This window comes from Gobio gobio (assembly GCF_949357685.1).
Source record: "Gobio gobio genome assembly, chromosome: 18".
NCBI lineage: Eukaryota > Metazoa > Chordata > Actinopteri > Cypriniformes > Gobionidae > Gobio > Gobio gobio.
The window spans coordinates 38,250,782-38,266,487 of record NC_137111.1 but is presented as its reverse complement, the minus strand read 5'-3'; the positions used below and the strand labels follow the sequence as shown (position 1 = coordinate 38,266,487).

Here is a 15,706-nt window from a genome sequence, read left to right as displayed (position 1 = left end):
TATTTGGGATCATGTACATTTCAGCCAAAGTTTATTTAGTATTTAGTGAAAGTGTGTTTCTGTTTTTGGTAATATTTTACAATAAGGTTAAATTATCAACACTAAAATAAACGATTGTTGCAATTATCACAACTAAAAAACTAAATCCTCTAATATGGAATAGCCAACAAAGTCGAGTTGAGATGGAGGGGAAGTTCTTTTGATTAAAGTTTATGAATGCAAAAAAATAAATAAATAGGTGGCCTGATAAATCCTCCATAATGCATAATCCATTTTAAATTCATGGTGACTTTAATTAAATATATTATGATTTATTCATGTCAGTTCATAATATATTCACTTATAATTATTGTCAAGAATGTAGCCTATGTAGAAACTAACATTAACCAGATTAATAAATGCTATAAAAGTAGTGGTCATTGTTAGTACATGATACTAATGCATTAAACTAAACCTTATTGTAAAGTGTTGACCTAACTTTAATATTCTTATTTTTGTATAATTTGATTGGGACTGAAGGCGAAGGTGCCTTCCGCCAAGACTATAGGGGGTGATCGAGCGCTTGTTTCTTCGCCGCTTTGTTTTTTTTTTTGCTCATGCGCTCCAACATAGTTGGCGCCAGATGATCCGCGGCGCCATCCCGTTACGTACACGGAGGGAGGGAGAGAGAAAGAGTGACAGAGTGCAAACCGCAACCAGGCAGTAAAGACGCAACAGAACGAAGATCTTCAGGCCGTTGACTACGCCGCGACTACCAGCAGCGCATCTCACAAAAAAGCCATTAAAGGGCAAGAGGTCGGACATGTTTTTTTTTTTATTTTTTTTAAATACGTTTATACATGACTGTTTAATGTTTATGTGCGTCAGGGTTTTACATACCTTTGCAAGTTAACTTAGCTGGCTAACTAGCGTGCTATATTTGATACGATGTTGTTATTTAATTAACATTATACCATACGATGTGGTATATGCTGAATCTTGTTCAATTTTGGAGCACACTGCGATAAGTGGCGCTCGGCAGCGCTACCGATGAATTGTGGACGTCACGAAGTTCGGAGGTGTTGTGTAGCAATGGCGGCGGAGGCAGCTAGTGTTCCGCTAGCGAGGCAGCTTAGCAAGACGACAGGCCATGTTTGTTTCACACAGCTAAAAATGGGCTAGGACTATAGCATGATAAGCACAGCTTATAGCATAGCGCTGCTCGTGTCGATTAATTTGGATGATTTAAAGAATCGTATATAGCCACAAAAGGCGTTGCGTACATGTTTATTTTGTTTTTAATTCGACGCCACAAAACAAAAACGCGTTATGTAAGAAGGGGGGCGCCTTTCCCGGGCTTTCGCGAATAGCGATCTGTGATTAGCCTTTAACTCGAGCAGTTTGCCGTGAGTCTTGATAATCTTGAGTTTTTAGAGCTATGATAGCACGGATTCCTAGCGAGCAATAAAACTAACATATTATTATTATGACCTGGTTTATTTGCATTTCCTCACGTTGCGTGTTGCATCTGCGTGCTTGTATGAGGGGCGGAAGCTAGTCGCGGCGGCCATTTTACAGCTAGTTAGCTGTTCCAACCTCTGGCGGACAAGATGCCCACCGTTAAACTCATTGTATTCTCTTGAAGCTGTAGCGTCAAGTCTCTACGTGGCTGTACGGCATTAAAACGTGTATGTATGACAAAAAAATTACAAGTGACGCTCTAAATTTAAGGCAGTCTGTCAGCTTTTCAATTCGGTATCATTTTGTGATACAGCTATTGTGCTAGTTAGCCAGCTAGTTAGCTGATAATGCATGCTCAAGCAAGCTAACTAGCAGCTATTTAGCCAGCTAACATAGCCAATAGTGACAAACCAGCAGTATATGAAAGTTGTAAAGATTGGTTTTAGTTTGTTATATATACACAAGGCATTTTTAGAGGAGTCTGCTGTGTTTCAGTCTTCATTTGAGAAAATTGAATGTCTGGACAATAGATTCATGTAATGTTATTTCTAGCCTGTCAAGTTAGCCAAATATAAACTACCCACAGGCTAACCTTAGCCTATTTGTAGCCCCTGATGTTTCTGCTAACTAGCTTTATGGGTGTTTCTAGATCAGGTGCAATTTGTTTACAATTTTTTTTAATGTTTTTGCACACATTATTTGGTATACAGCTCAGGTCAAAGTTCTGTTCATCTATGCAACACTCTTTCTACATTAGAAAGATGTTGATTTGTGGGTTTGTTTATACATCATCTTTTTGTTGTCTCCTGATATTTACAAGATTATGGCTAGACATTTAACCTTGCCTATTCCCCATTTAGTTGAAGCTGTTTGTTTCTTTGTCACATTAAATAGAATAAATGAATTTCATTATTATTTTCTTTCTAGATAATTAGCGAGATCACTACTTTAGTCTCTGCATGTTTTGCATGCCTTAATTTTACTTTTAATGTTTCTCAAGTAGTAAAGTCAAGATGAAAGTTAGATGTTTCTTTATCAAGTTAAAAGGTGTTCCTTCTTCCAGCAGGCAGGACAGCTCCTGACTCAACATCTGACCGAGCCTGCGGCAGGCCGCCCTTCACATTTCTTTGCGGGAAAGCGGTGCTCGTAGAGCAACGCTAAGTTTCACTTAACCGGGAAGACGGAAGTCGTCAGGCTGGAGTGCGTCCTGATGGCTGAGTCAGAGACTGACTGTGACACACCAGGTCTCGATACATTGGGATCTGAGTGTGTCATAGCCCATACTCAAGTCGGTGACTTGCATTATGGAGCGGAGACAGAGATTATGACTCAAGAGGACAAAAGACTTGACCTGGAGGCCATTCATGGTGATTTAGGGGCAGTGACCTGCGTGGATGTGGTAACGGAGACGGACCATGACTATATTAAATCTGAAATACACCACGATCATCATCAGTATTTCAGCAGTGCGGAAATAAAAGGCAATGAGCATTTGCTCGGTGAGGTGCTGTTAAAGACGGAGATGGGTGGCGGAGAACATATTGTTAAGGTGGAGTCTGACCATGGAGGAGAGCTTACGGTGGAGTCAGAGAATGGCGTTATCATCCACGAAGCCCACGGCCTGCAATGCAGTGAGTGTGGTGAGATTTTTGACTGTATGTCTGATCTGCATGAACACTTTGAAATCCACAAAGCCACTCACCCCTACATTTGCGTCCACTGTGGTGAGAGCTTCGCTATTGAAGCCAGCCTAAGAAGTCACATGAGGATTCACATGAAAGAGAAAAGTTACACCACTGGTCTTGAGATGGTTGGTAAAGGAGTCATTGACGCATTCAACTTGAAACCGCACCAGATGATGCACTCTCCTGAAAAGCCGCACAGATGTTCAGAGTGTGGTAAGAGCTTCGCCGCTGCCATCACTCTCCGGGAGCACATGAAAATGCATTCGGATGACAAACCCTACAAATGCACCCAATGCCGAAAGAGCTTTGTGCGCAGACGTCATCTCAAGAAACATCAAGAGCTGCATGCCCATGACAAGCCGTTTACTTGTCTTCAGTGCGGTAAAGGCTTTACGACAGCTTCCAATCTTAAACAGCACCAGAAGACTCATGCTGGTGAAAAGCCACACCGATGCACCCAGTGTGGAAAGTGTTTTGCCGCAGCGGCCACGTTGAGAGAGCATCAGAGAATCCACTCAGGGGAGAAGCCCTACAAGTGCACCCAGTGTCGAAAGAGCTTTGTCAGGAAACGCCACCTCAAGAAGCATCAGCTGGTCCATCAGGGTGGAAAGCCCTACCGGTGTTCTCAGTGTGACAAGGGTTTCAACCATTCCTCTTCTTTGTCAAGACACCACAAGGTCCACCTGGAGGCCAAGATGTATGCCCAGGGCGATAAGGATTTCCCCTTCGATACTACGCTGAAGAGGGGAATGCATGCAGGTGAAAAGCCATACAGCTGCAACCATTGTGAGAAGAGCTTCAATCACTCGTCGTCACTATCCAGGCATCAGAGAACTCATTCTGATGGAAAATCTTACACCTGTGCTCAATGTGGGAAGAGGTTCAATCATCCCTCGTCTCTCGCAAGGCATCAACGGGTTCATTTGGAGGATAAGTCGACTTATAGTGCTATTGCGACAGGAAAGGGATTCCCCCACACTACCATCTTGAAACAGAGAATCCTTCAGAGTGAGAAACCATATAGGTGCGCTCAGTGTGGAAAGGGTTTCAATCATTCGTCCTCTCTGTCTAGGCATCACAGAATTCATATTGATCAATAAGCTTATTTTCCTTTGCACCACAAGTGGTGTGCTACCATTCACCCATGATTCAGGCCAGCTTGTAATGGTAAAGGGTTTGGCAAAAGATGCAAGAAAATCCAGAAAGTCGGTGTGGACCTGCTCTAAAGGAACTTGTTCTAAAATCAAGTCCGTTGACTTTTTAAGAGGAGTAAATTTCAATTTGGTATGATTGACACTGAAATCCCTTGTGTAATGTGCACATGACTAGATACATGTAATTCTGGAACTTGGTGTGTGATTAAAACCATAGACAAAACGTATTGAGATTCCATCATCACTGACTTGTGCTTTAAGCTGGTTCTGGAAGTTTATTGAAGCCTGGCACAATCTTGAAACTGAGTATTAAGTCAAGTCAGTTGAGTGGCAGACAATTGAAGCAAATAGTCTAGATGCAACGATTCACTCCCCTAGCCTGTATCTTTTAACCATCTCTGCATCATTTAATGGGTTGAGAAACTGATATCATGTGTAAATATATGTCGATTTTCTTTTATATAGATATGTATAGGTAAGTAGTGCTGTTATTTTCTGAAAATGGAGCATTTTTGATGTATGACCCAGTTAGTCTTATCCATCTCTTGTCGGTGAAGTGGGATGGTGCTTTCAGGGGACGTCGCTAGTTTTGAACAAGCTGTCCTGCAAAATATAAAGGCTATATTAATCATCAAACCACCCCTTACAATGCAAATCAAAACAGCTTATTAACTTGACTAGCTCCCTGAAGTTCGCTCATGAGAGCAGCATAACAGTGAGGGGCAAGAAATCTAATCTTCTACATCGTCGGAAAATAGATCTTGTTCATAAAGGGTCAACTCAACAAAATGAGTGGGAAATTTGGTTAACGTGCCAGTTTTCAATGGACAACTGAATTACATAGCTGATTTTACTATACAAGGCAAACTTGGTACAGCCTAAGTGTTCCCCTAAATGTCTTTAGTGCTTCTCCCTGCTGCCAGTGGCTGACTGCGTGTTTTTCAGATTTTCTCAGCCATTGCTAAAGTCGGACAGCAGTGTATAGAGTATCAACATTTAATAATAATAATAATAATAATAATAGATTGTGTATACTTTAATGCAAATACAAAATATAGCTTGCTTTTTTTTTTTGTTTGATTCATTTTCTCACCTTAATCCATGGGTTTGTGCTTTCTATTTACATTTCTGTGTATGGAGAAAATCTTTTACAAATGGATGTATTTTTTTAATAAGGTTTGGGCAATTGAAAGGGAAATGAAAGGAATACTGTTTTTATGGGAGTGAATATTGTATCGGAACTATTCTTTCTTTTCCATTGGATAACAATTCTGCTTCATCATGTAGCATAGGTTTATTCATTGTGTTAGTTAGGTGCCTTATTGCATGCCGTGTAGAAATGTATGCTGAGCTATAATAGAAAAAGAAAAAAAGGTTTTGGCTCCTGCTCCCTTTTTGTTTCTTTACATACTAATCAATGTTTTAATTTGATTTGTTTCTTTTGCTTCTCTGTACATGAATGTTTACGCTGTTACTTATGTCTTTTAATTTACTGTCAACAAGCCTCTTTATAGATTAGAGGTTAAGGAAAGTTACATTGTCATTGATCCATATGTTGATTGCCCTCTTTAATGGTCAATTCTTGTCCCTTTTGTCTATTTCCCCCATCTTTGAGTGGCTCACATATATGGATAAATAAAGGTTGTTGACTATCAACAGGTTCATACAGTTTTTTTATAGTACCTTCTTGCATCCATCAAGGTCTACTGTATGTAGTGTATTTAGTGAATTTAACATTGTTAAAAGATTTATCATGTCATTGAGGAAGATGCATTAATGATTTGATATTTAAAAGTGGGGTAAAACACAAAAATCTTCAATAAAAGGGAGGCAAATGGCAACTTCAACATCGTCACAAAGAAATTGTACCTTCAATTACATATCTTTGTCTTTATTTTTTATTTTAAAAAAGCCCAAAAGAGATTTATTATTGGCGAGGTTATCGCTTTAGCAGAGATACTCAAGTTTCTGATTTGACGTTCTCAATAATTCTAGCTTTGACCTTGTTCGATTTGTGTGCAGGGCCATCTGCTGGTAGCTTATAAATATTGCATATTATAAATAATAGGTGATTAACTGCAAGATTACATATTTTCTTGATTCTTAAAGGTACACTATGTAACTTGTCTTTGTTCAAAATGTACAGCATTTAAATGAGTTTATCACACTGTTTTTTGTCTTATCCCTATAAATGTGTTTATATTCTGGCTATTTTAGACCGGGCGGGACGACAACAACCTCTGTGGAGTAGCCTTGTACCTGCGTGACTCGTCATACTCATAAACAGAGAGAAGTAGCTCTGGCTACAATGTCCCAAGACGCATACAGTTTTAATTAACTGCTAAGGTTGCCAAAAGTTGCGTAGTGTACCTTTTAAAGTATTACTAATCCACACCATCAACACTTACTCTACAGCTATATTGTTCATTTGAATTTTAGATTAGGGCCAGTAGTTCTTCAACTGAGCTGTCGTTTCCAGTGGTGATAGTTTAGAATCGTTACTGGAGGTTAAATGGTATATGTCAGTATTAATAATTCATGGTTGATTTTATGCATCTTATCTCAAAGGTTATTTTATTTACAAAACATGTTTTTAAACAGTTACTTTTTAATTGAGTAGGGATATTCCACAAATTACTCCTTCAATATTTTACCAGAATAAGCACAGGCCTCGACGTCGTATTATTGACCAAAATACCCCAATGTTAAACCTATTGCATTAGTTTGTCGTATGAGATTAACTCAAACAAGACTAGCTCAGATTTTGTTTTGTTTTGTTTGTATGGCAGGTAGAGAAAATCTGAAGATGAGTTTCTTCTCTATAAGTGCCTTTATGATATGTTTTTCCATAGGTGCTGGAGAATCGTGTGCTGAAGTAATTTTTTTGAATGTAAATCTTTTTTTGTTTTTTTCATTACTGTTTTTATAGCTGTTATTATTTATTTTAACCTTAGATTACTGAGAATCTGCACTACTCGTGCATGGGAAGAAACCATCAAGTATTCCTTTATCAGTTCAAACTCTGGATTTCAGTTTTAATGTTTTGAATCGCTTACAGAAGACTATTCCCAGTTTTGTCTTTTCTGCGAGTTCTTGATCTATCAAGGTAAGCAGTGTTGTTACCATCTTAAAGGGATAGTTCACCCAAAAATTTAAATTCTGTCATCATTTACTCACCTTCAAGTTGTTTCAAACCTGTATTAGTTTATTTGTTCTGTTGAACACGGAAGATATTTTGAAGAATGTTTGTAACCAAGCAGAGCGAGCAACCGTTGACTAGTATTTTTTTCCCTACTATGGTAGTCAATGGTTGCTCTCTGCTTGGTTACAAACATTCTTCAATATATCTTCCGTGTTCAACAGAACAAATAAACAAATACAGGTTTGAAACAACTTGAGGGTGAGTAAATGATGACAGAATTTTCATTTTTGGGTGAACTATCCCTTTAAACTCAGTTGTTATATAATGTGTTCTATTAATATTGAATGTTTGTATTTTCTTTCAGATGCCACATCAAGCACATTGAAAATGATACGTTCTACAATGTGTAGAATTTGACTACATTGATTCTCACTGGAAACCCAATTACATATTTTGGACCTGGATGCTTGAATACTTTATATGATCTACAAAGATTAGTTATTGTGGATGTTGGTCTCGCGTCCTTACAGCTTCAAATGAATAACCTAACCAAGCTGCAGGAACTTAAAGTTGGAACAAATAACATCCAGTCCGTGTCTCTCCCTCCATTCATGAGCACCTTTAAAGACTTCAGTTTACTTGATCTACATGCCAATAATATATCCATCATCACAGCTGATCACACTGTTGTGTTGCGAGAGATTGGCAGAAACATGACTTTGATTTTCTCTAGGAATTCATTATTACATATTGAACCAGGAGCGTTCAAAGATGTTTATCTCAGACAGCTGGATATTCGATCTTCCTTTGTTTCATTTGCTGCTCAGAAAGTTGGTCTAAAATGGTCTTAATGTCAAAAGGTTGATGTTTGGACAGTACAGGGATGATTTCAGATTTCAAATACTGACTTTTAAAATGGCCTTTGCTACACTTATTTCGAGGGGGTGTATTATTACATCATGGAAAGTTGTAATGAGTCATTTTCTATCTTTTGCTGTATGATTAATGCCACAAGGGTAGCAGTAATGTGTGGTCTAATTGATCAAATGGAGCATGTGCTTTTTCATGAAATTAAGGAGCTTTACTGGATTTCCAATGACGGGTTCTTTGCCAGGTAAACAATGTCACCTTTCCATACCTTAGGATGTACTAATAATTACACACAGCAATTAACTTATTTGTGATGAAGCCTTTATTGACATGCCTAATATATGGATTTGAGCTCTAACCAGATTAAATTAAAATGGTGCTGCACAACACTTTTATCTGGCACCCCTGAAATCAGGTATTTGAGTCTAAACACAGAAATTGCTCTTAATGTTGGAGGATTTGATGCATTGATTCTCTTGAGATTCTAGATTTCCATCACACAAGGGTTGTAGGTTTGGGATACCTTGAGGGATCTAGATGTTTATTGTTTTAAGTATCACTTTTGATAACATATTGCTTTTAAGGACTGAGCAGTCTTAATGTTCTCCAGATGGCTGGCAATATTTTTAAGGGTGATGTAAGATATTAATTTAAAAATGAACGCTTGTCTTTCAAATTCCCTCTGCACGCAATAGGATAGCGTTACAACCAACCAGAGCAACGAAGAATGTGAAGCGGAGCTAGTTGATAGATTAAACTTTCGCCGTATCCGGTCGGCAAAACATTTTCCTTTCTTAAAAATGACTTGTGCTGTTCTTTGTTCTTTTCTCAAAGAAAAGCTTAACTCAAGGGGTGCTTCTCAATATCCCTCCTCGTTTCCTCGCTCCTCCTTCCTCCATCCTATGACCCGGAAACCGACCGAGCTCAGCCATCTTGTAGGACATCTCAATTCTCTAATTGCACCTTGAGGACGCGAGGATCGAGGAGTGAGGAGGCTTCCTGAGGAGTCATGAGCGAGGATGCACGGGTGTGTCCTTTGAGGAAGTGTTTTATCGACTAAACGTGACGCATGTATTAATTCTCCTCCCCCTTCACATCTTGCCACAGTTTATTGACACAAATGTATGTCAAATAACAACAACTGACAGTTGCAGAATTATATCAAAGCACAAGAAAATGAAAGAAACAAACTGTAATACTATAAACAACAAATAAAAAGCAGTTAATAACTGGGAATAAATAGTTGTTATTAATAACTGGTAATATTAAATAAAATATGGACAAATGTGTTTTTTTTGGGGGGTTGAAACTATTACAATATAAATAGTTATCGTGCAAACTAAATCCAGCGATGTAGAGTCATCATTAATTGACAACGATTTGAAGTGACGCTAAAGGGAGCGAGGATATATCATTTCACTTGATTCAATTCCTCCGTCCTCACGTCTTTTCCTTGCATCCTAAAGGGGTGGAGATAAGATGCGAGGAAAGGAAATGAGGATGCACAAATAAGAATTGAGAAGCACCCCAAGTCTTGCGGCCAAAGCCAATTTGAAAGACTGCTGTTCGCCAGCTTCTTTGTTTATAAGTAGTATGCGGAACCGCGTCAACTCTGCTGTCATTATGTTAAGCCCACCCACCGACTCTATACACTATGTGATTGGCCTGACCAGAGTTTGGTTTCCAGCTCGTACGCCAACGGAGCGTTGCTGGACGACCCTGGCTGAAAATTATATTTGCTGCCGCTAGGGTGCGTCTAGATTTCTAGGCTAGTAAACAATGGGCTTCAGAAATGAATTACTTATAAATAAAGTACAGCAATAAAGTGTAGACATATTTATGTAAAATGCTATGTGCTTTACAGTAAAACAGATTCAAGCTTCACACAGCGATGTGTGTATTTGTTAACGGAAGAGTAGGCCTACCAAGTGTGCTGTATATACTTCTCTCAGCAGTAAAATTGGCCTCAGAAGACCTCAGCAATGTGGTATTTGACTCTGGTCAAGCATATCTATAGCAGACTGGGAGTGGCCTTGGATAGCAACATGCCCAGTGTATTGTGGGTGTTGAAGTTTTCCTACCTATTTGGCAAAAGGGAAGACAGCTCTTTTTCTCTGTTTTCTCTAGTCAGGTATCACTGATTCCAAATTGTTTTTGTTGTTGTTGTTGTTGTTTTTGCCTTTCTACTGCACATATTTTTAATTCAAAATGGCAAATGTGACAACGTAGATTAGTTTGTATTACTCGTTTACTGTCATTCGTTTAACATTTCTATTGTTAAACAGTAGGGCTGTCAAAAGATTAATCGCATCCAAAATAAAAGTTTGTGTTTACATAATATATGTGTCTGTACTCGGTTAATTATTATTTATATATAAATACACACACAAGCATGTATATATTTAAGAAAAAAATATTTTTATATATAAAACATTTATATTTATATATATTATAGATTATATAAATGTATATACAGTATATACATGCAAATATTTCTTAAATATATACATGAATGTGTGTGTATTTATATATAAATAATCATTAACAGAGTACACACACATATATTATATAAACACAAACTTTTATTTTGGATGCGATTAATCGCAATTAATCTTTTGACAGCCCTATTAAACAGTTGTTAAATGTTTAGCTACTGTATCTTATATCTTATCACTCTTATATCTTAAAGTCTTAGCATGTGAAAATAAATAGTATTTATTGATGGTTATACCTGTGGGTTTCTGAGACCCAGAATATAAGTAATTTTTTCATGGAGGATGTTGGAGTCACGCTATCAAGTTAAAATGTTGTTTTAAAACAGTCATGAAATGGTAAGAATAAATATGAGGACATCTGCTGGTCAAAAATGTTTTAATGCAGTGGCAAGACTCTAAACACAAGCAGCTGCAACTAATGACTAATGAATAAATGACTAAATACTAATGAACTAATGAAGCTGTAACACCTGTCCTCTCAAAACTTCTCTTCTGCAATGCTGTACTTACTGGCCTTCCAGGCTCAGAGTGCTTCGAATAAAAGTTTTGTCTATTCAAATACATGTACACATAAAACCATCCTTATTCATTTTACATGAACTGTAGAGGCAATTCAGTATTACAATGAATCTATTCAGAAAGATACTTCATTCAAAATTGACCAAAATGAGCCCAAGCCTACTTCTCTATGGTATCCTTTTGTCCACACTTCCCCCTTTTTGAAAACCATTGCATTTGTTCCCTTATATTGAAAGTTCTCTACTAAGGCTATTCACGTTTTTTATGACCGGTTAAGATCACTCAGGATGAGTTTCTTCACTATAAGTGCTTTCATGATATGTTTTTCCATAGGTGCTGGAGAATCATGCACAGAAGTAAGTTTTCTGAATGTAAATCTGTTTTTGTTTTTTTCATTACTGTTTTTATAGCTGTTATTATCTATTTTAACCTTAGATTTCTGAGAATCTGCACTACTCGTGCATGGGAAGAAACCTCAGCTCCATACCACCAAGTATTCCTTCAGCGGTTCAAACTCTGGATTTCAGTTTTAATGTTTTGAATCGCTTACAGAAGACTGTATTCCCAGTTTTGTCTTTTCTGCGAGTTCTTGATCTGTCAAGGTAAGCAGTTTTGTTACAATCTTAAACTCAGTTGTTGTATAATGTGTTCTATAAATATTGAATGTATGTATTTTCTTTCAGATGCCACATAAAGCACATTGAAAATGATTCTTTCTACAATGTGAAGAAATTGACTACATTGATTCTCACTGGAAACCCTATTACATATTTTGGACCTGGATGCTTGAATACTTTATATGATCTACAAAGACTAGTTCTTGTGGATGTTGGTCTCGCGTCCTTACAGCTTCAAATGAATAACCTAACCAAGCTGCAGGAACTCAAAGTTGGAACAAATAACATCCAGTCCGTGTCTCTCCCTCCATTCATGAGCACCTTTAAAGACTTCAGTTTACTTGATCTACATGCCAATAATATATCCATCATCACAGCTGATCACACTGTTGTGTTGCGAGAGATTGGCAGAAACACGACTTTGATTCTCTCTAGGAATCCATTATTACATATTGAACCAGGAGCGTTCAAAGATGTTTATCTCAGACAGCTGGATATTCGATCTGCCTTTGTTTCATTTGCTGCTCAGAAAGTTGGTCTAAAATCACTATATGGTCTTAATGTCAAAAAATTGTTATTTGGAAAGTACAGGGGAGATTTCGAATTTCAGTTCTCAGATGCTGATGCTTTAGATGGCCTTTGCTCTATTTTTTTCCAGGAAGTATATTATTATATCAGTGAAAGGCCTAATGAACCTTTTTCTATCTTTCGCTGTATGATTAATGCCACAATTGTGGTTGTGAAGAATGGTATAATTGATGAAATGGAGTATGTATTTTTTCCTGAAATTAAGGAGCTTTACTTGATTTCCAATCACTTAGGTACTTTGCCAGGTAAACAACTGTCACATCTCCATACTTTAGAAAAACTAGTAATTACCCACAACAATGAAATTATTCGTCATGCATCATTCATTGACATGCCTAAGCTTCAGTATGTGGATCTGAGCAATAACCGAATGACATTAAAACGATGCTGCACAACACTTTTATCTGGCACCCCTGAAATCAGGTATTTGAATTTGAGTCTAAACGCAGAATTTGATCTTGATGTTGGAGGATTTGATGGACTTGATTCTCTTGAGATTCTAGATTTTCATCACGCAAAGATTATAGCTATAGGACACTTTTCACTTTTGTCTACCTTAAAGTATTTGAGGTATCTAGATGTTTCTTATTCAAGTATCACTTTTGATAACATATATTGCTTTTATGGACTGAGCAGTCTTAATGTTCTCAAGATGGCTGGCAATATTTTTCAGGGTGATGTAGTAAAATATTTATTTAATAATCTCACCGTTCTAGAGCACCTTGACATGTCATACTGTCGTATGGTGGAGTTACACTCAAGCTCTTTTAAAAGTCTTCAAAGACTTAGACTTTTGAATCTCAGAGGAAACAATTTGATGACTATAGATTTTCTTACCCACCCATACCTGAAACAATTAACATCATTTTATGTTGATAAAAACAGCATTACTAGCGTCCCACTTTATGTTCTCCAAAAGTTGCCCACAAACCTTTCAGAGTTTGATTTGTCCTCCAACCCAATCGATTGCTCCTGCTCTCAGACAGATTTTATTTTGTGGATTATCCAAAATCAGAACATTTTGAAACAATCAGAAAATATTTACTGTAAAACCTTGTCACCAAGCTCAGATTTTAGAGCTGCAGACTTTGACATTGACAACTGTGTGCACAAGAAAAGACTCACAATTGGTTTATCAGTAGGTTTTGTTACATTAGTAGTTCTGTTATCAGTCTTGGCTTATAGGTTCCAGTTTTATCTTCAGTATTGCTGTATACTACTGAGAGGCTACAGAACACCTGCACAACAAGAATGTTCCTATGACGCATTTGTGATTTTCTCCAGCTATGATGAAGTCTGGGTCATGAATGAACTGATGGAGAATCTGGAGAACGGTGTTCCACCTATTCATCTTTGCCTTCACATGCGGGACTTTCAAGCAGGGAAGTCCATCGCCTCCAACATTATCGATGAAGGAATAATGGGCAGTCGTAAAGTCATTGTGGTTGTGTCTCAACACTTCATTGATAGCGCCTGGTGTCGCTTTGAGTTTGAATTAGCTCAGTCCCGGTTTATGATGGAACGCAATGCCAACATCATCCTCATCATTCTGGAGGATGTGGAAGAGAGGAAGACTAAGAAAGTGTTTGGTCTTCATAAGCATCTGAAAAATAACACATACCTGAAGTGGAGCAGGGACCCTTTGAGTAACATGAGATTCTGGATACGGCTCAGGAGAGCTGTTATTGCCACAAAACACTAATATTTAGAAAATTGATAATTCCTATGATAGTTGTCAGTACATCTTTCCAGTCATGATACATTTTATAGCAGATTTAGTAACAGCTTTGACCTAATCATTGTATGTATTTTTTTATTAAAGAACTGCTTCATTTTTTAGCCATGCATTTAAAGAAGTATTGTTGCATTTCATGATGTATTCAACCATTTTTGGCAATACTGCAAACAATGGGCTTCAGAAATGAATAACTTCCCTTTTGGAACAAACATGAAACGTCCAACAATACGCTTTACAGTAAAACAGATTTAAGCTCCACACCCAGTGATGTGTGAATTTGTTAACGGAAAAGTACTTTAGTGCATGATGATACTGTATGATAGCTGAATTTCCTCTATCCGGACTAACATAGTTTGTTCTTTGTCACTTTTTCTTTTTTGAGAATTTTCCATCGATTTTGCACGGAAGATTTTATTGGAATCATTGCATAAAAAAAAAAAAAAAATCCTCCCTAAATCGTAATTATTTTTTGAGCGCACTAAAAAGTTGCGGCACTCTTAGGTACTGTGTCTCTGTGCAAAAACCTGAATCTTTCTAATAACCACAAGCAATTTAAAGTTTAGGTGCAGGTGCTATTTTCTTAAACAGACCTGCACTGTGATTCTGCCTTGTTTCTGATTGGTCATTCGCGGGCAAATATTCCTGAATTATCACTGCTCATCCTATTAAAGCTGGTCACATTATTGCTGCGTCCGAAATCCCATACTTTAACTAGTAGGTACTAGGCTACATTTCATTTGAAATGTGCTGCGCAACGGTTAAAAAAGTGTTCTATAATATTCTACAGTATGAATTTGTGTATGAATGCAATCCGGACATAATACATCCGCCATGTTGTCTTGTCACTGTGACCAACAGCATCAGTGGCATCACTTCACTGCCATTCACAAATCCTCTGAGGTGGCCTCATGGGATAGTAGTGTCCAGTGGATGTACACTTCAGAATCTCACTGGAAGAAGTAGGTCATCCAGGGACTTTTCGTCTACTGTTTTCTTAAAGGGTTAGTTCACCCAAAAATGAAATTTCTTCCATTAATGACTCACCCCAATGTTGTTCCACACCCGTAAGACCTCCGTTAATCCTCGGAACACAGTTTAAGATATTTTAGATTTAGTCCGAGGGTTTTCAGTCCTTTGAATGTAAGTGTATGCACACTTTGCTGTCCACGTGGTAATGAAAACATCATCAAAGTAGTCCATATGTGACATAATTTGGTTAGTTAGACTCTTTTGAAGCGTCGACAAAACATTTTGGTCCAAAAATAACAAAAACTAAGACTTAATTAAGCATTGTCTTCTCTTCTGGCTTTGTTTGAATCTGCGTTCACGACGCCACAGTGACGCTGCTGACGTAAGACGCTGTGACGTGTCATCTGGTTATCTTTGGCGATTAGGGCATCCGGGACATGCACACTTACGCACCATTTTAAAAAAAAATATAGCAATACAAACAATGTA

General features: G+C 37.7%; 2 protein-coding genes across 5 annotated transcripts; both read left to right on the top strand.

Moving 5' to 3' along the window:
- The first annotated feature begins 653 nt into the window (after positions 1 to 653).
- On the top strand, positions 654 to 6,124 carry LOC307142399 (uncharacterized protein). 4 transcript variants are annotated; one of them, XM_079843200.1, is made up of 2 exons: positions 654 to 795; positions 2,507 to 6,124. In XM_079843200.1, exon 2 carries the CDS (start codon positions 2,651 to 2,653, stop codon positions 4,223 to 4,225), a length of 1,575 nt encoding a protein of 524 aa, XP_079699326.1. In that variant the 5' UTR covers positions 654 to 795; positions 2,507 to 2,650; the 3' UTR covers positions 4,226 to 6,124. The 4 variants fall into 4 exon arrangements, with proteins under 4 accessions (XP_079699326.1, XP_079699327.1, XP_079699329.1 ...); XM_079843201.1 differs by having other exon boundaries at positions 2,504 to 6,124; XM_079843203.1 differs by lacking the exon at positions 654 to 795 and adding an exon at positions 1,055 to 1,667.
- Positions 6,125 to 11,592: 5,468 nt separating this feature from the next.
- LOC307141826 (toll-like receptor 4) lies at positions 11,593 to 14,212 on the top strand (the record flags this gene model as incomplete). Its single annotated transcript, XM_079842278.1, has 3 exons — positions 11,593 to 11,661; positions 11,741 to 11,907; positions 11,989 to 14,212. The coding sequence occupies 3 exons, from the start codon at positions 11,593 to 11,595 to the stop codon at positions 14,210 to 14,212; spliced, it is 2,460 nt and encodes an 819-aa protein (XP_079698404.1).
- Positions 14,213 to 15,706: the final 1,494 nt, after the last annotated feature.

What these genes read in the sequence shown, in the direction of transcription:
- LOC307142399 (XM_079843200.1), top strand. Translation starts at nt 2,651, where the DNA reads ATGGCTGAGTCAGAGACTGACTGTGACACACCAGGTCTCGATACATTG.